Below are 25222 nucleotides of genomic sequence, written 5' to 3'. Positions count from 1 at the left end.
TTGTACTAAATAGGGTATTACTTGTGCCGTGTTGGCGGACTGTGCCACGGGCCGAATTGTCGTGCCGCCTGCAGGTTCGTGCCGAAATTTCGAAACTGTGTTCACAACACGACCCACGGCCCACTCCTTCTCCTTTGTGCCGTGCCGGTCCAATCTTGTGCCGGGCCCGTGCCGCCCGCGGGCCAGCACAGCCCATGCCCAGCTCTAGCAAATAGCAACCCTTTATGACTCCATATTGGATTGACTTTTCTCCACACCAATCCGAACACCATAAGTCCATGAATCCATAACCCAAACTTATACACATAATTAGCCCAATCTAAACCCAGAAAAATCTCTCAACATCCACCTATCTTCTGGGCTTACCATATCAACCCCATCTTCTCCCTCCACTCTACTCACTCCCTTATCTGCGTATCTCAACAACAACAGTAGCAGAGGAAGAAGAAGAAGCTCAAAAGAGCAATAACAATGGCGGCTCTAACACAGCAATTAGCAGGAGGATTAAGATGCCCACCACTTTCAAATTCCAACCTTTCAAAACCCTTTTCATCAAAACACGCTCTTAAGCCTCGATTCTCCCCAATTGTATCAGCTGTTGCTGTTAACAATGCTCAGACTAGAGAGAGACAGAAGCTTAAACAGCTCTTTGAGGATGCTTATGAACGATGTCGTACTGCTCCCATGGAAGGTGTTTCCTTCACCATTGATGATTTTCATACTGCTCTTGATAAGTATGACTTCAATTCTGAACTGGGTACTAGGGTAATTATTCTTTTTCTTCTTCTTTTTGCAATTTTTGATGATTTTTTGGGTGACTTTATTGATTTTATTTGATGGGTATTTCTTAGAATTTAATTTGTTTCATGGTATTGATTTTATATGCTTGATTATACAGTATGTTTTGAGATTACATATTCTCCAATTTTGTTTTAGGTTGTAATCAGGTGATTGGAAACAAAAAAATTGATTGATAGCCTTGTGTTTTGTTGGGTGGGATAGTGCTATAATTCTGTGATTAGCAATTCTGTTTGTGGATGGTTTTATGCTAAGTTGTGAGTTTGATTGGTTTCAGACTTTATGTCGAAAATGGAAGCTTTAAAAATTGTATGATGGAGTATTATATAGCTTTGATGGAGAGAAGGTGTCGAAGTGAATTGTTTCAACTTTTGCCTTTGAAATGAGTACAAAGCCAACTAGGATTACTGTAGTTAGAAATTTCATCTAAGCTGTGAGATTTTGATTAGTTTCAGACCTTAATGTCGATATTGTAACCTTAAATGTTGTGTGATGGATTATTATAGCTTTGATGGATAGAGAGTGTCAAACCGAATTGTTCAACTTTTGCCTTTTGGAAATAAGTATATACTAATTAAGCTAGTTAGAAGTACTGTAATTAGCAATGCTGTTTGTGCCTGGTTATTGTATGCTAAGCTGTATATTTCATTGGCTTTGGTCTTTGATGTCGAAAGTGGAAGCTTAAATGTTATTTGATGCAGTAAATTGGCTTTATTGGTGAGAAGGTGTTGATCAACGTTTGTCATATTAGAAATCCTTATCTGGCTAGAATTAATGTAAACTATATGAGGGGAAAGACTAAATTCCTTTAAGAATGTATTTGTTTTGAACTTTGGCTGATTATTTCCAGCTTTAAGGTAATCGCAGAGTCATTTACCTTATATGAACTGGTTAAGTTATAAGTGTTATAAGCAGATGAGTCTTATAGAGTTATTCTTACCAAATGCAAATCTAGATGGCTATAACTTTTTTCTGATAGTTTGACATTCAAATGTATTCTCTGCAAAATTATAATTAAAGCTTAGTATAAGAAATTATTAAAATGTATTCTGTTTTGTGGGATCACTTTTGATGTCCACTTAACTAACAAAGTTTATTTCTGAGATTAAAATCTACTATGGAGCATAGACAATAAAGACTTGAGGAGTTTTTAATGGACTGGAGTCCTTGTGAAATTCATGTCTTATATCTATGTCTAAACTTGTTCATTATAATTTTTGTATACTAATGCCCAAATATTTAATCTTTGCTGATATCATTGGTCCAGTTGTCTCCACTTTTCCAGAATATTTAATTGTTGTGCTTTACTGCTTTATATGCACACCAAAAAATATGGTGGCGTTGGAATTTTTATGCTTAACATGCATTTCATATTTCTCTGACTTCTAAGAACAAATTAGTTGACAAGGCAGTTTATATCATCAGTAATAGTTTTTCATCTGACTTGTTGGAAATTGGGACAGATATTATTCGTTCACCTTTCGGCTTATTTTTTTCTTTTACAGTTTCATATGCCTTGCTCTATTTTTTATTCGCCCCTAAATGTCACATTTTCTTTCTTTTCTTCACCTCAGGTCAAGGGTACAGTATTCTGCACAGATGCCAATGGGGCATTAGTCGATATAACTGCAAAATCTTCAGCATACTTGCCTCTCCAAGAGGCCTGTATTCACAGAATAAAACACGTGGAGGAAGCTGGGATACTCCCAGGAGTACGAGAAGAATTTGTAATCATTGGTGAAAATGAAGCTGATGATAGCTTAATCTTGAGTTTGCGACAAATCCAGTATGAGCTTGCATGGGAAAGGTGTAGGCAGTTGCAAGCTGAGGATGTTGTAGTTAAGGGGAAGGTTGGTATCATCTTTCTGACATATAATCCAAAGTCTTTTGGTAACATTTTGAGCAATACCTTACTTGGATTAAATGGAGTGACTGTGAGCATTCCAATGGAGTTCTCTGAGCCTGATAACTCATAGTGTTGCAGATCATTCACATATTATTCTTATTGTTTTAGATTGACTTTTCATGCTGTTCTCCAACCACAGCTTAAATCTTGAGATTCTTGATGTGCTGAATGTTGAAAGAGATAATTTATATTTTTAACCTATTTAGTAAGAGCTCATAGTTTGCTTTCTTCATGTCAGATTGTTGGAGCGAACAAAGGTGGAGTTGTGGCTCTGGTGGAGGGCCTTCGTGGCTTTGTTCCCTTTTCACAAATATCAACTGTTAGTTTCTTCCATCTTGCTTTCTTCCCCCTTCCCTTGTAAATTTCACCTTTCTGACTTTCAATTGGAACTCTTTTGCTGCTATTTGAGCATTACCTATGCATCAATAATATGTTGTCATGTTTTTGTTCAGAAATCTACTGCAGAAGAGCTTCTTGAGAAAGAGATCCCTTTAAAATTTGTCGAGGTTGATGAGGAACAATCCAGGCTGGTAATGAGTAACCGAAAGGCCATGGCTGACAGCCAGGCACAGCTTGGTATTGGATCAGTTGTCACAGGAACTGTCCAATCTCTTAAACCTTACGGTGCCTTTATTGATATTGGTGGAATCAATGGCCTTCTGCATGTTAGTCAAATTAGTCACGATCGTGTTTCGGATATTGCAACAGTCCTACAACCTGGTGACACATTGAAGGTACTACTAATATATCTGTCATTTAAAATGAATTAGCCTTTTAGTACAGGAATATGATTGAATGCTTGAATAATGTAGGTCATGATTTTGAGCCATGACCGTGAAAGAGGTAGGGTGAGTCTGTCAACGAAGAAGTTGGAGCCTACTCCTGGTGACATGATTCGTAATCCAAAGCTTGTCTTCGAGAAGGTAATTTATCCCCTTTTCTACTCCTGTGAATCATCCAGTTCTTTCAACATGCCACTATGATGGGATAGATCGATAATACGTAGTATGTAGTGTGGAGTCAACAAATACCAAGAACCTACTCTGTATTAGGTGCTCCTGGGAGCATGTGCTCTTAGGCAATATGACAACGATTCAAGTGGGGAAGTATGGGTTTCCTTCCTTTCATCTATCCCTTGATGGTTGCCACATCGTCTAAATGTCGGAATACATGCTTTTTCATTCACTTACTATTTTGCTATGGATACCTGTGTCACTAGATCTTGATGCTTACTATATGTCGACTTTGAACTTTGTTCTCTTTTCACCTAAGAGGTCCTCTCAAATGAATCTTTGTGGAGGGAAAGGATGAGGAACTTCTTAATGTGTTGTTTTGGTATCCAATTGTTTTTAAGAATCATGTTTGTGATTTGAAATTTCTTGAAGCTGAAAGGTTGAACCTAAAGAAACTAGAATAAATAGTTCCTTTGTTTTTCTGAGTTTATTGTTAATGGAAAAATGTGAAAATTTTGAACTCCATCAAACTTACAATCATTTATGTCATTATAACCAGGCTGAAGAGATGGCTCAAACATTCAGACAAAGAATTGCACAAGCAGAAGCTATGGCTCGTGCTGACATGCTTAGATTCCAGCCTGAGGTATTACCTTGCATTTTTTTTAATCTTAACATCAATTGCAATGTTTTTAATCAGAACTACATAAACATAGTGCTCCTGGTGCACAGTGATCTTACTATATAACCTGTTAAACTTGCAGAGTGGTCTCACTCTCAGCTCAGATGGAATCTTAGGCCCTCTAACTTCAGATTTGCCAGCAGAGGGGCTAGATTTGAGTGCTGTTCCGCCCGCTGATGAATCCTGAAAATATTTGTCCATCTTTGGCCTGTCAGTTTTGAATTCTGTATCTTAGTTTGTAATTATAATTACTGGCTTCATATTCTTTACACTTGTAATGAAATCTGTCCAATCATCTCATCTGGCCGGTAGTTAATCTTACTGTTCTGCAAATATACTTACTCTTTATGTTATAGTATAAATGCAGCTAGTAATATTTGAGAGAGCCAATGGATCAAATATTGCATTCGTTTTGGTACATGCTTACTGCTAGATATTTTGTTCTTAAAATATGTTCGATGGATGGCCCTTCTCTAGAGAGAGTATGAAGAGACAAATTTGAACCATCACCCACTAGATATAGTAAGATTTTTGCAGTTCACATCTATGACTTCCCTCAATAGTTGATCTTATCCAGCAAAATATGAGAAAAACATCACAATCTTCTGTAGATTTAAATTAGCTACATCACTCAAGAAGTTCTTGGGCTTCAAGATGTAATAATTCATATTAATATACTCTCTTCGCTCCTTTATGTTTGATCCATGTAGAATCTTCAATTTGAAGATGTAAAAATTTTAACTATTCTCCCCGTTTAAATTTTACCAATGGAACACTCTCATTGGTGCCAAAGGTTTAGAACTTAATAACTTGATGAATTTATGGACCATTATCGAAAAATTATTTCTCAACAATAACTCGCTAATTCTTACTAAATCTTCGATTCAAACTCTTCGAAAAGCAATTAATTGTTCAACAAATATGCCAAAAGCTTTTCATAATGTGCTACCAACTTGACGAAGCTAGTTCCTTTTCATTTCGTAGGAACTAGGTGCTTGCCTACAGCAGTACAGCTATTAACGAAGTTGAAGTTCAACTAACTATAAAAGAGCTCGAGTTGGTTAGTTTTAAGTTTCAACAAAGTTATAGAATTTGCTGAATTGCCGACATAGAACAATCGTGACTCCTGCATTTACATTTTGTTACGAAGTAGTAGGCTCTTATTTACATCTTAGAGTGCTCCATCAAGTTCCAAATTCCTGTATCCTTGTATAATTTCTATAGTACTATACCATATTCCCAACGTCTTGCTGATTCTATCCTTTCAAAATTTTCACTGAATGCCCAGTTGTGTTGCAGGCTCAACAAAGTTCAAGTAAAGCTCCACAAGAGATCCTCTATGATTATAAACGAAGTTGATGTAAGAATTTCCAAGTTTGTATAGTCAATTTCTCAAGCCTGTGAAATGTCTGTTAAAAGGCAGGAGTAGATTCTATGACAGCAAAACTAAATTGCAGCTTTCTGTACAAAACAAGATTCCTGTGGCCATTGTAGGACAGCCTCAGCAGTAATCTCCAGATTTAGACAGATGGAGCTAGCCTCCAGCTTTGCTAGCAGCCTTCTTTCCTTTCTTTTGCTTCTGCTTCAATTGACTTAAGCCCGCAGCAGTAATCTTTGAGTTTCCAATCATAGCCGCTACCAGTTCAGGGTCAGTACATGCTTTCATGAGCTCCTTCTCTCGTCCGGATGCTTCAGGCATGTAATTAAACAAATTCATCGCAGTTTTTGCAGCTAAAGAAAAAAAAGAAAAAGAAAAAGAGAGATGTACATCAGATCTTAGAGAGGTGATAAATTCATAATTGATCTAACATATCCTACATTCATCTGATCCAATAAAACTATTTCATCAAGTTCACAGAAATTCCTGTTAACAACTAAATCCACTAATGTCAATGAAAAAGATTGTCCACAACAGCATATATGGTTGAAGGCTTCCATCAAAGAGAAAAAGTTGTGCTTTCATATGAAAATCATACAATATTTCCAAATGGTAGTTTCTGTTCACGTGTTAAAATATCTTTTAGATTCCAAATTACAGTGGCTAGAAACACACTTACATAGACATGTGTCCTAAAACTTCTTTTAACACTACTCCATAAAAGATATTGGTAAATGTGCCATATTGTTCACTTTTGTAAGGCAAGTGGAATGAACTGTTTTCACTTAAATTGGCTTCTTAACCTGAAAGGTTTATATAAATTATATAAACATGAAAGACTTAATCGCTTAAATGAGCTGCGCTTTCAGTTACTAAATGGATGTTTAAAGGTGAGCATATCAAATCAATCAGAATAAACAATGGAATGAAGATGGTCTGAATACCTTTTCCTTTCTTTGCTGTGCCGGGAACTATCTTCACTCGGTATTTGTACGTTTGCAATGCATTATATGGACCACAGACAGGCACAGCATATAAAAGAACATCATTCGGTAATGGGTTACCAGTCAAATAATCCACATCATTAAGCTTCCCTTTTTCTTCTTCACCTATCTCATGTATATCATCCTCCTCCATTGCCAACTCTTCCATCTCAGAAGTAGCAACAGCTGAATCTCCATCAGGATTCTCAAGCTTCCCATTCTTATGGTCACGTGATATACCTTCGGACTGCTCTGGGCATTCACGAGAGAGATGACCAGGTTTCTTACACTTATAGCATAGTTTCAGAACATCTTCTGAGCCTGTAACATAAGAATAAATCAGTCAATTCTTAGTGGATAACTATCTAATCGTATATAGTTCACAAACGTAATATGGTAATTAACACCCAGTTGCCTTGTCACAGTGGATTTCAAATTATAAGAGTATTGCAAGAGTGTTATAACTTATAAATAGGCGATTTTTTTTTTTTTTTTCCCCTACCTTATAAAAAGTTCAAAAGAACTCTAATGAATAGTGTGATGACTTTTTTACCCCTAAAAATGTTTATTTACCCATATACCCATTTATGTCGTATTAACTCTTATCCTTCCCGTATTTATTTCTCTTAGCTTCTTTAGTCTTCATTCCCTTCCAACTTCCATCACCCAAAGTTATTTTTCTTCTAACATTAGAAGACAAAACTATTTAACATGATAATAGTCCTCTTCAAGGGGTGGGGGAATAGGCTGGATAATCCACTTTGTTACTATTTTCATTAAAAACACACACACACACACACACACAAATCCACTGAATTTAATTACCTCATCACCTAATTAGACATTTTTTTTGAAACTTTCTCCGTTAACTTCTAGTTGCAACATTTTAACTTTCACGTTTGTCAATACATAATTTTAACCTCTTTTATCTCACATTATAGACATGTAAAAAATCTAAAGTTTAGATATTTAAAACACATATATAAATCGAGATGAATCTAATAAGATCCCACATGACTAATTTGCCCAACAAAAAAAGTCAATAAAAATAAAGATCAATTATAAAAAAAAATGAAAAATGTATACTCCCTCCGGTTTCAATTACCTGCAACAAAGACAACTTTTACGGACTCCTAGGCAAAACTTTTAGGGAAGGTTAATGACATGTTAGGGTGTTTAATTAAGTTGGAAAAAAGGAGGAAAATAGGAGAGAGAAAGTGGTGCATGTGACTTAATTTTGCATGTGGGTATATTTGAGTGGGAAAAAAAGGAGAGAAAAGGTGGTCCCCTTTGTGTATAATTAAGATAAGTTAAACAAATTTAAAACAAAAAAATAAGGGTAAGGATGTCTTTTTACACTATAAATTTTATTAAAAATAGAAATAAAAAATTTGTTCCAGATAATAGGTAGCACCCAATTATGAGGGAGTATATATTTTCAAGTGTTGCAAGCTTGCAACTAAAAGTGGTGGATGATGTATACTATAATTCACAACAAAAGCCATATTGCACCATAAAAAACTTACAACTAAAAAGTGGATAGTGTATATATATTTTCAAGTGTTACATTTCCGTACCTACGCAAGGATATGATTGTCAACAATATATTTCTTAATATATGCGTTCAAAAGCCTAGCCACTATGTTTTGGGTGTCATGACAAACTATTAAATCTCGACCATAAACATCGAATATGTCGCGCGCAACGCACGCGTAAGCTCCCCTAGTTATAAAAAAAAAGGGTTTTTCTAAGTTATACCCTTGAGGTATTCGAGTTTCTAAGGTGTACCCATGCTTTTTCAAGTTTCTAAGTTGTACCCTTCAACTCCTTATCAATACTAAAATGTACCCTTATTAGTTGTTAAAAGTTATTTGAGAGTGTGATTTCGTGGCTTCAGTTTTCATTATTAGGGTTGCGATGGCTAAGATTTCTTTCTCCTACTATTTCCTTACCTTTTATAATCTTTCTATTAAATTTTTAGTTAACTTTAGGTGACGTGGAAGTCCCAAGGAGGGTACTATTCATTAATGGTAGTGAGTTGAGGGGCACAACTTAGAAACTTTAAAAAGCATGGGTACACCTTAGAAACTCTAATACCTTAGGGGTATAGCTTAGAAAAACCCAAAAAAAAAAACCACTTTATGCTTTTGTCTAATACTTTAACCACCTTTTTTCACAAACGCACGTGCGCCTGCCCGCCCACACACACACACACAAACACAAGCACGCACACACACACACGCACACGCGTGCGCACAGTATAGACATCCCTCACACACACACACACACAGAGTATAGACATCCTACACAAAATCTGATTTATTGCTCTCATTTAAAGCATAAAAGTCAGTTTTCTACTGTAGATCTGAATAGTCTGATCATGAGCCACTGCTCTGGCCACATCTCAGTACTAAATATAGGAGAAAAAAGATGCCTCAAGTGTTGAGTCACAATTGACCCAATAAACACCTTTAACTTATCACATAAAACAAAATTTATTCCAACCATCGACTAAAGGGACTACTAGCTGTCTTACAATGGACAAACACGGCAACTTTATATGAAAGGAAGAAAAATGTTTTCTGAAGCATATTCCTCCTCCACCATTGCTGTATACTGAGAAGGCAACTATTTGTTTGCATGCTTGATCAATCCTAGCTTTTCAATGCTCTATCCTGATATTATTTTTCTATCTTTGTCTAAGTAAAGAGCTTTGTATCCCAAAAACACAACAATTCTACATGTAATTCTATATGTAAGGCAGAAAAATGTTTTCTGAAGCATACTCCACCATCGATGTATACCAAGAAGCCAACTTTCTGTTTGCATGCTTGATCAATCCTAGCCTATCAATGTATTATCTGATTCTATTCCTTATCCTTATCTAAGAAAACAGCTTTGTATCCAAAAAGCTTAAGTTTTGCATATTCAATAAATGAAAGGCACCTGATTACTCCTGATAAGCTTGAGTTTTGTATTTCGAGTTCTATTTTCCCTAGATGTTGTTCTTGCAAATAATTGGTTCAGTGATCGGTTGAGGTGTTTGATTCTTATAAGCTTATCTAACTCTTATTTATGTAGTGCTGTAATGGTAAATGGTGCCCAAGGGAGTGGCTTACATCCTCACAAGGATTATGGCAATTTTATTCACTTTAGTGGTGGATGTTCGAAGGAGAATGTTGGAGAGGAGGGTGATGGAGGCTGAGATTGAAGAATTTAAGATGGGGAGAGAAGAGATGCAGATTTCCCATTTTGCAACATGTAGACGATACTATATATATTTATTTATTTATATATTTATTTTTTTTTTTTTTTTTGGGGGGGGGGTCAAAAAAGTTGTTACAACATTTTGAGGTGGTTTCAGGTTTGAAGATCAACCTCTTTAAGGGGTCGTTTGGTTCGCACGGGGGAATCGGAATGGAATGAACAAAGGGAAAAACAAGGAATGGAATGAAAATCCCCCAATTTTAAGGTGTTGTTTGTTTTGAATAACAAAGGAATGGAATGCCACCAGTCCAACCACCACACCACCACCACATTGCTTCACTTCCAACCATTTCCAACCACCACCACTCCACCACTTGCCGCACCTCCTCCACCACTCCCCGCTCTTCGCCGCACCTCCCCCGCACCTCGCCGCCGCTTCCCGAGCCTGCCCGATCTCTCCTCCCCCGATAGCCCCGCAAAACCCTAGCCCCGATCTCCCTCTCCCCCGAAAACCGTTGACTGGCCCTCCCACCACCCGCAAAACCCCTCGCCGCCCTTCGCCCAACCTCCCCCACCCCTCACCGCCCTTCGCCCAGCCCTCCCCTCGCCGTAAAAACCTCCCCCAGCCCCGCAGAAACCCTAGAAATAATGGTCTCTCCCCGTATGACCGCTCGTCGGCTCTCCAACCACCCTCAGAAGGTTATACGGGGAGAGGGAATTGTTTGTAGGGCCTTTGCGGGGCTGGGGGAGGTTTTTATGGGGAGGGGAGCTTAGTTTTAAAAAGCGCGCCTAGGCGCAAGGCTCACAAAAGCGCATACCAGTGCGCTTTAACCAAAGCAGGCGCAGGCTCCTACAAAAGGCGCGCGCCTTAGTGCGCCTCTACCAAGGCACAAGGCGCAGCGCCTCAACGCCTTTTGTTTAGAGCCGTGAGAAAGAGAAGATCTAAGTTGAAATTATTGAAAAAACCAAAAAAAAAAAAAAAAACTCCAAATTAAATCTTACCCAGATTTTGATTCACAATTTCGAGCAAAAGCCCTATACCAATTGAATCAATCAACTTTAATTTAACCCCCAATTTGAAAAACCTAAAATATGAAACCCTAATTCGCGATTTGTGAAGCAATTGGAAAAATAAACTTTGCCTCTGCTACAGAGGTTGCCGGCTCGTGGTTCCCGGCGATGGTGGTCGTCTCTCCGGTGGGTTCTTCGACGTAAGTTGGTCGAATCTATTTTTTTCCTCCCGTCACTTTTCAATTTCTACCTTTACTCTCTCTCTCTCTTATATATATATATATATATATATATATATATATATATATATATATATAGGGGAGGGATCCGGTGAGAATAGGTTCATATGTGAGAATTCATACTTATATGAGAACTGATTTTAAATTTAGAACATCTGAGTAATAATTTAGAACATATATGTGAGTAATATATTTAGAACATTTGATTTAAGAATTAGAACAAGTGATTAAAAATTTATAAAATCTACTTTATGAAATTTTAAACATATGAGTAAAATTTAGAACATCTGATTTAAAATTATGAACATGTGAATAAAAATTTAGAACAAACTGATATAGAATATAGAAAGTGCGAGTAAAAAATTTAGAACATACGAGTAAAAAAAAAATAGAACATACGCTTTAAAATTTGGAACATATAATTAAAAATCTTAAAACACGCATTTTAAAATGTAGAACATATGATTTAAATTTTGTGATATTAAAAATAACTAATTTATGGTTTAGAACATGTGAGTACTAAATTAGAACATTTGATTTAATTTAGATCACCTAAGGAAAAGTTTAGAACATCAGATTTAAAATTTAGAACATACGAGTAAAAATTTAGACATAAGAGTGTTCTCACATAAGAAAAATTCTCACGAGAGTCTATATATATATAGGGGAGGGATCCGGTGAGAATAGGTCCATATGTGAGAATTCATACTTATATGAGAACTGATTTAAAATTTAGAACATGTGAGTAAAAATTTAGAACATGTGAATTAAAATTTAGAACATGCGAGTTAAAATTTAGAACATGTGACTCAAATTAAAATTTTGAACATATGAGTAATAATTTAGAACATTTGTGTGAGTAATATGTTTAGAACATCTGATTTAAGAATTAGAACAAGTGATTAAAAATTTATAAAATTTGCTTTATGAAATTTTAAACATGAGTAAAATTTAAACATATGATTTAAGATTATGAACATGTGAATAAAAATTTAGAACAATGTGATATAGAATATAGAAAGTGTGAGTAAATAATTTAGAACATACGAGTAAAAAAATAGAACATACAATTTAAAATCTGGAACACACGTTTTAAAATTTAGAACATACAAGTTAAAATTTTGGAACAAGTTATTTAAAATTTATGACATCGAACTTAACTAATTTATGGTTTAGAACATTAGATTTAATTTAGAATACCTAAGGAAAAGTTCAGAACATCAGATTTAAAATTTAGAACATGCGAGTAAAAATTTAGAACATAAAGAGTGTTCTCACATAAGAAAATTTCTCACGAGAGCCTTTCCCTATATATATATATATAAGTGTGCCTCATATACAAAAGGCGCGCGCCTGAGCCTTGCGCCTAGGCTCCAAGGACCTTTTGCGCCTCACGCCTTTTAAAACTAAGGAGGGGAGAGCTGTGCAACGGCGGAGAAGGGCGGGGGAGCGACGGCGAGGAGAGGAGTAGCGGCGACGAGGGGTGGGGAGATGACCGGAGGTGCGGTGGATGGGTTTGGTGATGGAGGGGGTAAGGCAAAAGGGTGGTGGGGGAGCGACGGCGAGGAGAGGAGTAGCGGCGACGAGGGGTGGGGAGATGACCGGAGGTGCGGTGGAGGGGGTAAGGCAAAAGGGTGGTGGCTAGTGTGGGTGTGGTGGTGGAGGGGTGGCTAAGGAAAGAGAATGGAAAAGTCTAGGGGGGTGGGGAATGAAGTTGGAAGGATTTGGGATAATGGGGAGGGTAAAGGGAATGAAAAAAAGTGTCTAACAAACAACAACAAAGGGAATTGGGTAAGTTGATTCCCATTCCCTTTGATGAATACCCCCAACCAAACGGCCCCTAAGTGTAGGCATGCAGCTTAGCAGGGGCGAATCTTGAGACTATTGTTTTTGGCAATAGTTTGCAGCTCTGTAGTTTAGTAGCCTTCCATGAGGTCCACCCATCAGGAAGAACAACTTTGACCTGATCCAATCACGCATGTCTATCTCTCTATTCAAGATTCTGGTTTCTGTTGGAATTAAGATAGAGAATGAGGAAAGTGGACTAGATCTAGTGATGTGGGGACATATAATCAATCATATGGCTGAGCCAGACAAAAGTAAGAGGGCTAGTATTTAGTGAAGTGGTGTCCATATACATTGCAATTCTGGGAATGTGTGGGGCGTTTTTCCACTAGTTTCTCAAGCCATCAAATACAAATATAGTTAGCATCAAAATAGGTAGCTCTTAAAGTTTTCCTTGGATGTTCATCTCAAAAGTGTTCAATCTGCAGTCCTAAAGAGAGGTTCAAGGTAGAGAATAGTTTTATTCAATTTTGGGAAGAGATTTGGAGGGGAGAGCACAGAGCAGACTTTGTGTTCAAATCCGTTGATTATATGCCCATGATTTTTACTATTATGATAAATCAAGGGAGTTACATTTTTGAAAGCAACCACATGATAAGCAGATAAAGAATCTCTCTTTAGAGGGAGTTTGATTGAGGGGTTTGGTAAGGAGAAGAAGAATTTCTTATGGCACAATGCTTTAATGGAAATTATGTGGTGCATGTAATTAGAACAAAACTCCCGGATATACTCACGACTTCACGACTTCACGAGTTGCTTTGTCTTCTAATTTATTGTGGAATAAGGTCAATAACATAGCATTACTATGGGCTAAGGTGGCTTGGGGCCTTGGGCTATCAAGAGTAATCTAGCTGATTGGGGATGTTCCAAAAATAAAAATAAAAAACTGGGTTAATAATAGCCTTGCCCTCATAATTGATATTCCTCTTTTTCAACTTTTACTGAAAAATAAATAAATAAATAAATAAATAAATAAATTCTTCTCCAAATCTAATAATCTCTATAGGCACGCACCCAGAATACTTTATAAATAAAGATAGGAAACTGGTCCCATACCTGCTTCATTTGCTCACTAGTAACAACAGCCGATAATCCTAAATAATAACTCCCTCCGTCCGTAATTAGTTGTCACATTTTCCTAAAAACCTTCATAACTAGAGAAGTACGGATACAACATAATTTTACAAAAGACCCTATAATAGTATAATAACTATCCTCTCCCTGTTACTAATCAAGCAAATCAAGCAGTGGTAACTTAAGAAATGCAATCACAAACAAAAACTATTTTTGGAAATTACAGTTATTTCTAGACATCTAAGAATAGTATATATGACTGAAAAATTTGGGTGGATGGAGTAGTTAATAAGCAAAACTGCTTCATAGTGCTCCTATGTCGATTTTCAATGTCATGCTTGGAATTTTCACTTATGGAGGCCTCCCAATGACAAGAAGACAAAGTAGTTCACTTTAAAGATTAAACTAAAGGATCAATAATCTAAAGTGGAAGTTTCTAGGGTGAAGATGGATAGTTGGTCAGGAACCTTTTCATGCGTGCCTTCTTTTTATAGTCTAATTATACCTCAGCAACTCTGTTTCACTTGAAAGGCTACGGGTTCCACCTAGGTGAGAGCATTTGTTGGTGGCCTTGGTGCTTTGGCACTGGGATAGATTAACGCTATATTTACTAAATTAATTATGCTCCAAAAGCAAAAGCCAATCTGGATAGCAGTGAGGCTTACTAGCATGTCATTCTTCATTATCAAGAGTCGCTATCTTCGAACGGAGGTTGTTTGCAGTGCAAGGCGGATCTCCCCCCTCCCCCACCCCCCCCCCCCCCACCCCCCAACACTCTTCCTTATCATTCTAGATTAGTAGAAGAATAGATTGGTGTGGACTGTGGAGTGAATAGGAAGATATTGCTGTGGCACAATATTTTTACGGCAATTTTCAGGTATGTGATCTGAACAGAATTTGTGTGTTGTAGTGGGAGCCATCTTATCATGGCATTTCCTATTGGATAGGGTAAATTATACTTTGTCCTTGTGGCTAAACTGCTATAGCTACATGACACTTCTACGAAATCAAGAGTTACTCCGTCGGGGATCCCAAGGAACTAAATTAAGATGCAAAGGATTCTTCTTATTAAATACCACATGTGATCCATTTAGTACTCCCTGAATGCTGTTGATGCATACATTCTCTTCTAATAATGAAATAAAAAATTAAACATTTGATTTATTGTAGTATAGTATCAACAGCATTTCAGACAGCTGGGTAACATCTGACACATATAAAATCAAACCAGTAAAGACATACCACCATGAAGTTCCTTTCCTGTGCTAGTTGCCACATTTTGATCTTGGGCATCATTTTCATTCTTGTCATCCAATGCCTTTCCAGCGGACTGAAATTCCATGAAAAGTGAATATAAGAAAAATAATATAAAAGAATATATACATTTTTTTCAGGAATCCTTGCCACAAAAGTGCCAAACTCGGAATGTAAATGAAGTGCCAAACTTGTAATTAAATCACGTAATATTGCACAGTTTATAGGTAAAACTGCTAACACTACAAGCGGTTTTACACCAAAATATTACACTATGCCATGGAATAAACAACCTGTGTTTATCAAGGTGATTACCCGTGCTCCCAATAATCTTTACCATGTAACTTGTAAAGAATGAAACAAGTGTGCCAAGAATTGAAACCTCAAAAAAAAAAAAAAAAAAAAAAAAAAAAAAAATATTGTAGAATTTACCTCCCATCTAATGAAAGATTGATATAGTAGTAGTCCAATTCTTTCTATCATTTCTCTCTCCATTTGAAACTAATATGCCATAAGATACCAAGAAGTAATTGGTAATCAATTCAAAATATGGCCTAGAACTAAAACAAAGGGTAACAGATATCAGGCAAGTGAATGATCAATTCTCATCTAGAAGCCATAGATTTGGAACGTACGACCTCAACCCAAGAGTAAACAAGTGATTATCACAGTAATATCCAAGATCTCCCAGTTTGCAACCAAACGATCAATCAATGTTCTAGTAAAGTAAGATGATTTCTTTCTCAAATCACAGGTAATCTGTATAACTTAGTTTAACATCCCAAATTCCCTTTTGAGCATCACAATAAAGATAATTATAGTAGAAAAGGTTTGGTATGATGGATATCTAAAACACTAAATCGGGAGGGAAAAAACTTAAATTCAAATTTGGATAGGAGGTACCTTCAAGTTGATATATGATATAACTACATTTTAAGATTACAAACAAGTGTCATGATGAAGCCTATGCACAAGTAATCTACTGGTGTAGAAATGATAGCACAAACAGATACGTTCAGTAAAATTTTAAAGCATGACCATCAATAGTGCCTAACATATTAAAGGCAAAAATAGGCTATAACTAGGCACCAAAGAGGGGGAAAAAACAATTCTTACATATAAAGATATATAAACTAAAATAAAACAACAATAAATAGCACTATATCTATCAGAAAAGCAAAAGAGACAGATACTGATAGATCAGTTTGGTTACACAAAAGTCTCATGAACTTCAATCAAAAAGTCACCAATCTGTAAGGCTTTCAAAGATTCACATTTAAACATCTTTTCTTTTAACTTGAATTAGGTAAGAAATAGCTTGTCAACAAGCAAGCTTCTTCACAAAATGATTAACATACCACACAAATTTAGGGCACAAATTACAATAGTGTCATATCTACCAATGGAACTACAGAACGATGCCGATAAATTTATGCAACTTACTGCAAGTAGAGTCATCCGAATGCTCCTTTCTTCCTCATCCTGGTCTGCATATTTCTCCTTCATCTTTTTGAGCTTACCCCTCTTACCACGAGCAATTTTCCCACCAGCAGCAGGTAAATTTTTGTTCTCAGACTTAATGGGTGAAGAATGACCTTCATCTACTTCTCCTTGCACATCAATTGCCTGTTCAACATCAATTTTCTGGCCTTTCTTTAATTTCCTCCTCTCAGCTTTGGAAATATGGGGTTTCTCTTTGATAGATACTGTTTTCTCTTGAGTTTTTAATTCTTCAGACTTAGTAAATTGCAAAGTCTGTTCATAACTTCTACCAGAGACAGCACCAGATCCAAGCTCAAGAGCTCTATCAATGAGATCCTCAAGTTCACCTGAAACAGCAGAATTTTTCTTTCCTTTGGAATCATGTACTGGAGAAGGAGAATTACTCTTTATTCCAGATTCTTCAAGAACTTCTGCTTTGGGGTAGGAGATACTGTCATCTTGAGCAGAACTATTGCTCAATGATCCCTCTAAGAGTGCTGAATGAATTTCTGTTGATGAAGTTATGCTCCTATCATTATCTTTCTCTAAATTGCCCTCTGTAGCTTCACTATCTGAATCAGAGTCAGATATTTCCACGTTCCCATTTTCTTGGAGAGCATTTGATGCCTCATCCTCACCTCTAACTCGTCTTTCATTTAAATGCAATCCTAAAGAACTTTCATCCACACGGAACAACATACCAAAACCCATTATAAGAGGATGGGGAGGAAGAAAATTCTTCTTTCCACGTATCATGAAACTTCCCACTGTAAGATATTCTCCCGTTGGAGCAGATTTACTGACTTGGTGAGGGTAGACCCACCAAGCACTAGTAACAATTTTTGAGTCCCATGCCTTACTGAGGCAAACCTTTGAAAAAGAGAAGATGATAATGAATTCAAGTTTGCATATATAAATTAATCAGTACATGCAAAAATCTAAACTGATAGATCAACTTACAGTGTAACTTCCAGCTTGATTCAATGTCAAGGGGGGGACTGGCTGCTCCGGCTTGTGATTCTTTATTATAGTACTTGAAGCTCCATGCATATCAGCATGCACATACCTGTTCCAAAATTATGATATATTAATGCTCAAATTATCTCAACGGGCAACATCAGTGCAGTAAAAGGGGATAAAATAGCAAAGCATGCTTTTATACACTCAAGAAAGCATTCATCCACACAAATGTACTTTTTGATAAAAATTATGGGTTCCAATATTCAAAGACACCAATAAGGTTTTCCCTTCTTTTCATTTGTCTTGAACTATACGTCATCCCACAAAAGTGTACACGCTTTCCATTGTAGGTTGTCCCAATCAAGTTTACACACATCTAAATTATTTAAGAATGAGACCGCATCTACTTTTCCTCACACTTTAATATAAAATTACTCTCTTTTTAAAATGTTACCCACTAACACTGACACAAGTAACTTTTTATCTCTCAGCAGTATACGAAAATCAGGGTGTATTTGTTTACGTTTTTCTGACTATCCTTTCTCACTAGAAATTAAACACCCCCCCATGCCCAAGATAACTTCATAGTTGATTAGTTGACTGGCATGGCTTTTAATATTAGTGGTTGAACGTAGATGAAAAACATGGAATTGAAGGGGACAACATAAAAGTAGGAGTGATTAAAAAGAGGAAAAGTCTTGATTGATGAAGTGAGGGGGAAAAAAAAAAAAAAGGGTAAGATATAACTCATATAAGCCATAATTATTCTCTTAAAAGAAAAAGAAGGATTTCATATGGGAGATCCAAATATCGTAGTGAGAATATTTACTTTTGGGACAGAGGGAATCATCGGTCAACGTTATCGCTTGCATATCATTTAATTCGGGACACATGAAATTTTTTGCTAAAGATAGAAATAGAAAAACCACTAAGTTCATGCGTAAAATGAATTTAAGACACAATAATCATGTTTATTATACATTTATCATGCACAAATGATCTTATTAAGAGTAAGAACAATAGCAAAGCTAAACTTACATGTTTTCCTTAAAAAAAAAAAAAAAATAAATAAAAAAAAATAAATAAAAAAAAAAAAAACCAACAACAACAACAACAAAGTAAATTGAGTCAAGGAGGAAATAAAATAATTTAAATATTCTATTGGATGATTTTTTTACGACATTAAGTTCATTGACATTTCACAAATGATCACAAGCCATTCAAGGATGTGAAGGAATTGAGAAAGCAACAATTATAACCAGCAGCCAAACTTCTGTCACATTTTGCTATGCAAATCAAGCTAATATTAGAATTAATACTTACAAATCCCCTTTTGACATATAACGCTTAACAATCATCTCATTTTGCTGAGCATCACGTCCACTGATAACCAAATAGTTTTCACTGCTAATGAACCAATTGAATTTCTCAAACCAATGGACTTTACGCATATGAGATATTGTGGCGACTGCTTTTTCCTGATAATCCAGATATAATAAGATTATAATTAGATACTAATAGAACATTATGATAGAGGACTTGCAACATTAACCATTTTTCAGGTACCTACCTTTGAGAGCTGGAGACGTGTTTTTCTCTCAGCTGCTTTAAAAGCCTTTTCATGAGCGGTAATAGTCTTGTCCTGTTTGTTCTCTTGCTTTTTCTTCATGTCATACCACCGACGAGCATTACCATGCGCTGAGAGGGATAAATCAACTTCTACCTGGAAAAGAGAAAGATGAGAAAAAGAAAAGGGACTAGGAGTTTTAAAAACATACTAGTACCTGGGAAGAAAATACTAACTGAAGTAAATTAGTTTGGTGGAAAGTGATGTCAAAACCAAAAATCAAGAACCAACATGAAACTTAGTATTTGCTTAACATAAGAGTGGCGGATCAATCAATAATCAAAGCCTTAATCCCATAAGTGGGGTGGGCTACATGAACCAAAATTGATTATTCCGTATAGTCATCCACAAAAATCTTCCTCCTCCATCCCCTGCAGTGAAATGCCAAGAGTGGCGGATCTTTGACCAAAAAAGTACGGGGATCAGGGTTCGAACCTTCAACCTCTAGTTAGAATTGTAAATATTTAATTATTGTAAAAAAAAACATTTTCTATCCTTCAATAGATACTAAATGAAAAAACATTTTCTATCTATCCGAAAAAACATTTTGTGCGCCTTGGGGGTGCTCCTCAATGCGCCTTGCTGCACTTTAGCTGCGTTTCATCAAAATCGCTTCTGCTAGACCACAAAAAGTGCATGACCCCTAACGCCTTGCGCCTCAGTACCTAGGCACGCCTTAGGGGCGCTTTTTCAAACACTGCTGTCCATATTTAAGCAATAAAAATTATTTATATCAATCGAACAGCTCAAAAAAAAAATATGGAGGGCTGGGACCCTATGAGCCTTATCGCAGATCCTCCAAAATCAAAATAAATTTTGCACTTCTGTACGCAAAACCATCACCCAAATCATTAAAAAAGCACGAGATAATTTTGGCATACAAACAATCTTGAAATATACAGTAACTTATTTTACCTTATCTGCTGGAAGTGTCTTTTCATCATCATCCATCTCATCAAGATTATTGCTCAACAGAAGCGTCATGCAGTTCTTTTCCAAATAGAGCTTGTCAATTAAACCTGCCACTGGATTTCCAGATTTTTTTTCTTGCTTCACCATACGTGCAAGATCTTCCCAATTCATACCATTTGCTAGAGCAACACGGACAGCCAAGATAGCAGCATCAACATCCTCCAAGTTGTATTCAATCAATTGTGCCATTCTAACAGAATGCTCAACTTCTTTTCTCAAAGTGACCACACGATTTTCCTACAAAAGTAAGCCAGCAGTTCTTAGATCCAGCAAACATAGAACAGGTGAATAACATAATCTAAATGACTGGTATGTCAGACTTAATGAGAGAGAAAGAAAAACTAACATAGAGTGTTTTTTTAAACTGGACTTCATAAACAATTGAACATATCAAGTGTCAACTATGCAATAAATGCATAAGTCAGAGAATTTATCATCTCTATTTCTCTTAAGAGTACTTCATATCTCCTTAAGTATTTTATGCTTAAAAAATTCCACTGATCAAGTTCAAAAACAGGTCATGAGCTGGAAGCAAATAATCAATTATTTTCAGCAGGAAGAAGAAGACCTCCATCCATAAGACTCCATTCATACTTCTTAGAACATAAAACAATATCATATACACAAAATAAGTGAGAAATTCAATGCAAGATTAATAAATCTGATTTCAACCACACCTTCCTTTCCTGCTCTCCTGCAGTTACTATCCTTGGGAACTAAGGGTCTGACTATCCTTAACATGACAAATGAAAAAGGTTTTGAACAATAAGGCTCTCCACATAAAACAAAATCAATATTACCATCTTGTAAGTAAAGACAGCATGTACAGAAATAAATATACACCTGATCCATGCGTATTTTATCGAGCTTTTGCATAGCAGATCCTTCTTTTGCTTTTTGCTGCTGCTCAGATCTCTGACTCTCAATCTTACTGTAGAATTCATCCAAAGCTGCATCAAATGTTTCAAACTTCAAACAATCCCGTGATTTGAATTGATTTAGTAAAATAGGGCAATATTCATCATATATCTGCATACATAAGAACAAAAGAGAAGTAAATGTCACATGAGAATAAATTGTACATTTTAAAAAGATGGTAGAAATCCAAACACTACAAATAAAAATTTAACGAGTTACTTTTTATCAATACTAAAAAAACAAAAGAGTCAATACATCAACCAAATGAATAAAACTATTGGACCACCTTGCTGGAACTCTCTGGCTTCGAGGTAACACAGTCCTTTCCCCCTGGTTTCATAGCTTGCATTAATATGTATCCTTCAGGAACTTTACTTCCATGCATAACATCCTCGAGCCAATCCTCAAACCTGCTCACAGCTTGGCCCAAAATTTCAACTATATCCTCATCCAGCTTGTTATCTTTAGAAATTTTCATGCTTGGTGCCAAACCTGCATCCAATATAATATGTTCAGACAGCTGAGGACCATAACCTAATCCCTCTCCAAGGATTATCTTCAAAGTTCGCTGTTTTGCACGAGAGCCATCATTTCCAGTCTTGTTCGAATCAGGAACTTTTCCACCCTTTTTAGCACTTTTTTTTACTTTTGATGTGTCCAAAACTGTGTTTTCATCATCGGCAGCTTTGATTTCCTCATCTTCACCACCCTGATCATATGAAGCTGCAAGAGCTTCTTTCAGCTTGATGCTGGAGCTTCGTTCAAATTTTCGACACGATTCAATTGGGTATCGGTGCCGCGACATGATTGCAAAACCTTTATCATCATCTCTGTTGAATTATTAATAGCTCAGTAACAGAACAGAGAATCGGTTAAAGGGAAGGGTGTTTAAGGGGGTGTCATTTATATACAAAATGAGGTCTAAGGAAAAAGGCTGTAGTCCTCAAGCAATCATGATGTATCGACAAAATCAAGAAAAGTCAAGTGATGCTCAATCGCTCATAAGCTATTACTTGGGTCCAGTTATACAAAAACGTCAAATTGTGGAACTCAAAACCTTGACAAGGGGAAGCTATACCCTAAAAATATGTTGCTATGTTTACAAGTGCACCAAAGAATGAATTATAGTGTTCAAAAATACAAAAATCAGAGTCCTGAACTGGGATGGGCACCACAAATCTTTAAAAATATATAGAAAATTAGAGAGAGAAAACTAACAAGTCAAGAAAACATCCAGAACTGATTAGCATTATCTTTCACCATCTCTTTGAAATAAAGAGATATATCTCCTTTTTTTTTCGAAGGAAGATATATCTCCTAATTTAATACATAAATAACAACATAAAATATAATAGCTCATGTTTGAAGAGGTTGTTATGTTTTCTTAAATTTTATCAATTCAATCAGAAATCTCTAGGGACTTTAATAACAATGGTGTCCAGTAATGTAATTGCATCACAAAAACCTCCATCAATTATTAAATCATGCAGGCTACTGTCGAGTTGTCACTATGGTCCATGCACATATTATAACCTATAACTTTAACATTAAAGGTAAACCATTGTGCATAGCAGAGTCACCTTCAATAAACCAATACACAAGGGGAGAAAATAATAAAATAGAAAAAATAAGGCAATCTATCAACTATGGCAACTGACATAATCATTGAAGAACATAGTTTTGCCAAGAGAACACTCACATTGTCTCAATGAAAAGGTTACAAGAATTTAAAAAGAATTAACATACTACAACCATAGATGACACATGATCCTAAAGTATTTCCCAACACCATTCATACCCATTCATGTAAGAGAAGCGAGTACTGCTTTCAAGAATAGTGGGTTGATTTCTTTCTCTAAGATTCTATATTTCACACCAAACTGCACCATCATTAACTCAGATAGGGTTTACTATTTTTTAAATCTCAAAATACCTACAATATGCAGATACAGATAGTAAGAACACAAGAGTGACTTACCTATGAGACCGAAGAAGAGTTAAGACAGTGTAATCTGGATCAGTAAGAATAATGTTTCCTTGAGCATAAAGCTCCAATATGACGTAGTACGCATGGGCACCCAATCCAAACTGGAAAACAATAATCTGGCAGCACAAAAAAACATAAACAAAAGACCAGATAATCAACAAAAAAAAAAAAGGAGGCAATGAGGTTTAACTTAATTGTTGATTGAGATTAGTCATGCACAAATACAGGACACATTAACCTACTTCACTGTATATTTAACAACTTCAATTATAAGCTCAAAGTCAAGAAATGCTTGTTTTATCTATCTCGACGAAAATCTTAGGATTACTCAAACTGAAAAAGATCTATTCAAACACAATCACATACATAATCAAATCAACAAATCTCCTTACCCTATCATACCCTATCAATTATAAGCTCAAAATCAAGAGATACTTGTTTTATCTATCTTGGCGAAAAACTTAGAATTACTCAAATTGAAAACAATCCATTCAAACACAATCACATACACAAATGAAGCAGAAAATCTCCTTACCCTATCATACCCAAGCTGCCTGACATCTTCAAGCCTTTTAGTACGAATATGCTTCCTCAATTTTAGAGTAAACCCAGATGGTGTATTACTCTTATCCCTACAAAAATCCAATTGGGCAAAAAAATATGTCAATAAAACCAGGGCAAAACCCTCATAAAATCACAAACTCAATCACGAGGCGGTGTTCGTATTACCGGACGTATTCAGTAGTATGCAACCTAGCACCACTTTCAATCAATAACAAAACCTTCTCACTCTCCCCAGATTCTGTAATTCCACTACTATTCATCAACTTGAACATATAAGTCTGCAATTGAAAAATACAAGCAAATTCTTGATGAAACTAACATATTGAAGAACAGTGAATTGAAATTGATTTGGGAATGAAGAAAGATTACCTTAGGAGAGATGTCGTAGACATTGGAACATCGCATACCAATCAAGTTTCGAAGGCATTTCACTTCGGCGGCCACATCGGCCGTGTTCATACGTACCTTCACCATTTTTTCTCTCTCCTCTGCTACTCAGATGTTACAGTGGTGGTGCGAGAAGAAGACAGGGTTTTCCGGTAATGAGTATGTGTGTGATGGTGTTGTAAGAGCGCGGAAAATACTTAATTTTTTTTAAGGGGAACAAAGTCGTAATTAAATGACGTGATTTTGCACTGTTTGTCCATATGGACATATGGTATCGTTTGTGGTTTAGTAGTTTTAGGGTTAAATCGCTACATGTGTTTAAGCGTTTTACCTGATTTCCGATCTGAATTGTAAATAATTGTTTGCTATTAACCCGATTCGATAATAATCATATCTATACTAATCTATTAAAAGGCGTTACTAAGAACGTCTTTGTGTCATGTAGACCATGTCATGTCAACTAGGAGTTATTTGGTTGACAACATAAAATGAGGGAAGTGGAAATTTATGAGATTTGAGAAATTGAAGAGTTGTTTGGTTGACACACACACACGCACACACAAAAAAACAAAAAAAAAAAAAAAACAAAAATATGAGAAGTGGAAATTTATGGGAATTTTAACTTCCCACAAAACAAGGGATGGAGGTGATACACGTCAGGTTTTCTTGGTCTCTACCTACTTGAGACCACTTTGGTCTCTACCAAGTGGGGACCAAATGTACTGTAACCGACACTTTTGTCTTTAGTGGTTTGGTACTGATTTTAACGTGGATGGTATACCAACAACAACCAAGTTAAGCTTAGATGGTACTCTTCTTTGATACCAACGAACTCTTAGATGGTATTTCTTTTGATACTATCGAACACCTCTTTGATACCAACAAATCTATTTATATACTAACATCAATTTCTTGTTTACTTGTTTCTTGATTAATGACTTTTATCGGTACTAGTTATCAAAACTCTACTACTTATACATCAAAATAAATTATTT

The 25222-nt window shown here is 36.1% G+C and overlaps 2 protein-coding genes across 2 annotated transcripts; one reads left to right on the top strand and one right to left on the bottom strand.

Moving 5' to 3' along the window:
* The first annotated feature begins 364 nt into the window (after positions 1-364).
* LOC145631967 (small ribosomal subunit protein bS1c-like) lies at positions 365-4724 on the top strand. Its single transcript, XM_081684209.1, has 7 exons — positions 365-765; positions 2373-2648; positions 2943-3023; positions 3157-3438; positions 3517-3627; positions 4217-4303; positions 4422-4724. Exons 1-7 carry the CDS (start codon positions 472-474, stop codon positions 4524-4526), a joined length of 1236 nt encoding a protein of 411 aa, XP_081540335.1. The 5' UTR covers positions 365-471; the 3' UTR covers positions 4527-4724.
* Positions 4725-5649: 925 nt separating this feature from the next.
* On the bottom strand, positions 5650-24439 carry LOC145631966 (uncharacterized). The gene is made up of 14 exons (XM_081684208.1): positions 24210-24439; positions 24006-24118; positions 23812-23908; positions 23268-23392; positions 21576-22119; positions 21215-21400; positions 20315-20608; positions 19343-19495; positions 19096-19250; positions 17773-17878; positions 16774-17682; positions 15319-15406; positions 6662-7021; positions 5650-6070 (listed from the first exon to the last, which is right to left on the bottom strand). The coding sequence occupies exons 1-14, from the start codon at positions 24312-24314 to the stop codon at positions 5874-5876; spliced, it is 3432 nt and encodes a 1143-aa protein (XP_081540334.1). The 5' UTR covers positions 24315-24439; the 3' UTR covers positions 5650-5873.
* Positions 24440-25222: the final 783 nt, after the last annotated feature.

This window comes from Chenopodium album, chromosome 5 (genome assembly GCF_948465745.1).
Source record: "Chenopodium album chromosome 5, dcCheAlbu1.1, whole genome shotgun sequence".
Classification (NCBI taxonomy): Eukaryota; Viridiplantae; Streptophyta; class Magnoliopsida; order Caryophyllales; family Amaranthaceae; genus Chenopodium; species Chenopodium album.
Note: the sequence above shows the minus strand (reverse complement) of the source record. Positions and strands in the feature narration are given on the sequence as shown.

Bases quoted from the DNA above. Each gene is read 5' to 3' on its own strand.
- LOC145631967 (XM_081684209.1), top strand. From the start codon at position 472: ATGGCGGCTCTAACACAGCAATTAGCAGGAGGATTAAGATGCCCACCA. The intron at 2,649-2,942 runs GTTGGTATCATC...TCTTCATGTCAG, and splicing joins ATGTTGTAGTTAAGGGGAAG to ATTGTTGGAGCGAACAAAGG. The intron at 4,304-4,421 runs GTATTACCTTGC...TTAAACTTGCAG, and splicing joins TGCTTAGATTCCAGCCTGAG to AGTGGTCTCACTCTCAGCTC.
- LOC145631966 (XM_081684208.1), bottom strand. From the start codon at position 24,314: ATGGTGAAGGTACGTATGAACACGGCCGATGTGGCCGCCGAAGTGAAA. The intron at 20,609-21,214 runs GTGTATATTTAT...TTACTTTTGTAG, and splicing joins ATAAAATACGCATGGATCAG to GAAAATCGTGTGGTCACTTT. The intron at 17,879-19,095 runs GTAAGTATTAAT...ATTTTGGAACAG, and splicing joins TATATGTCAAAAGGGGATTT to GTATGTGCATGCTGATATGC.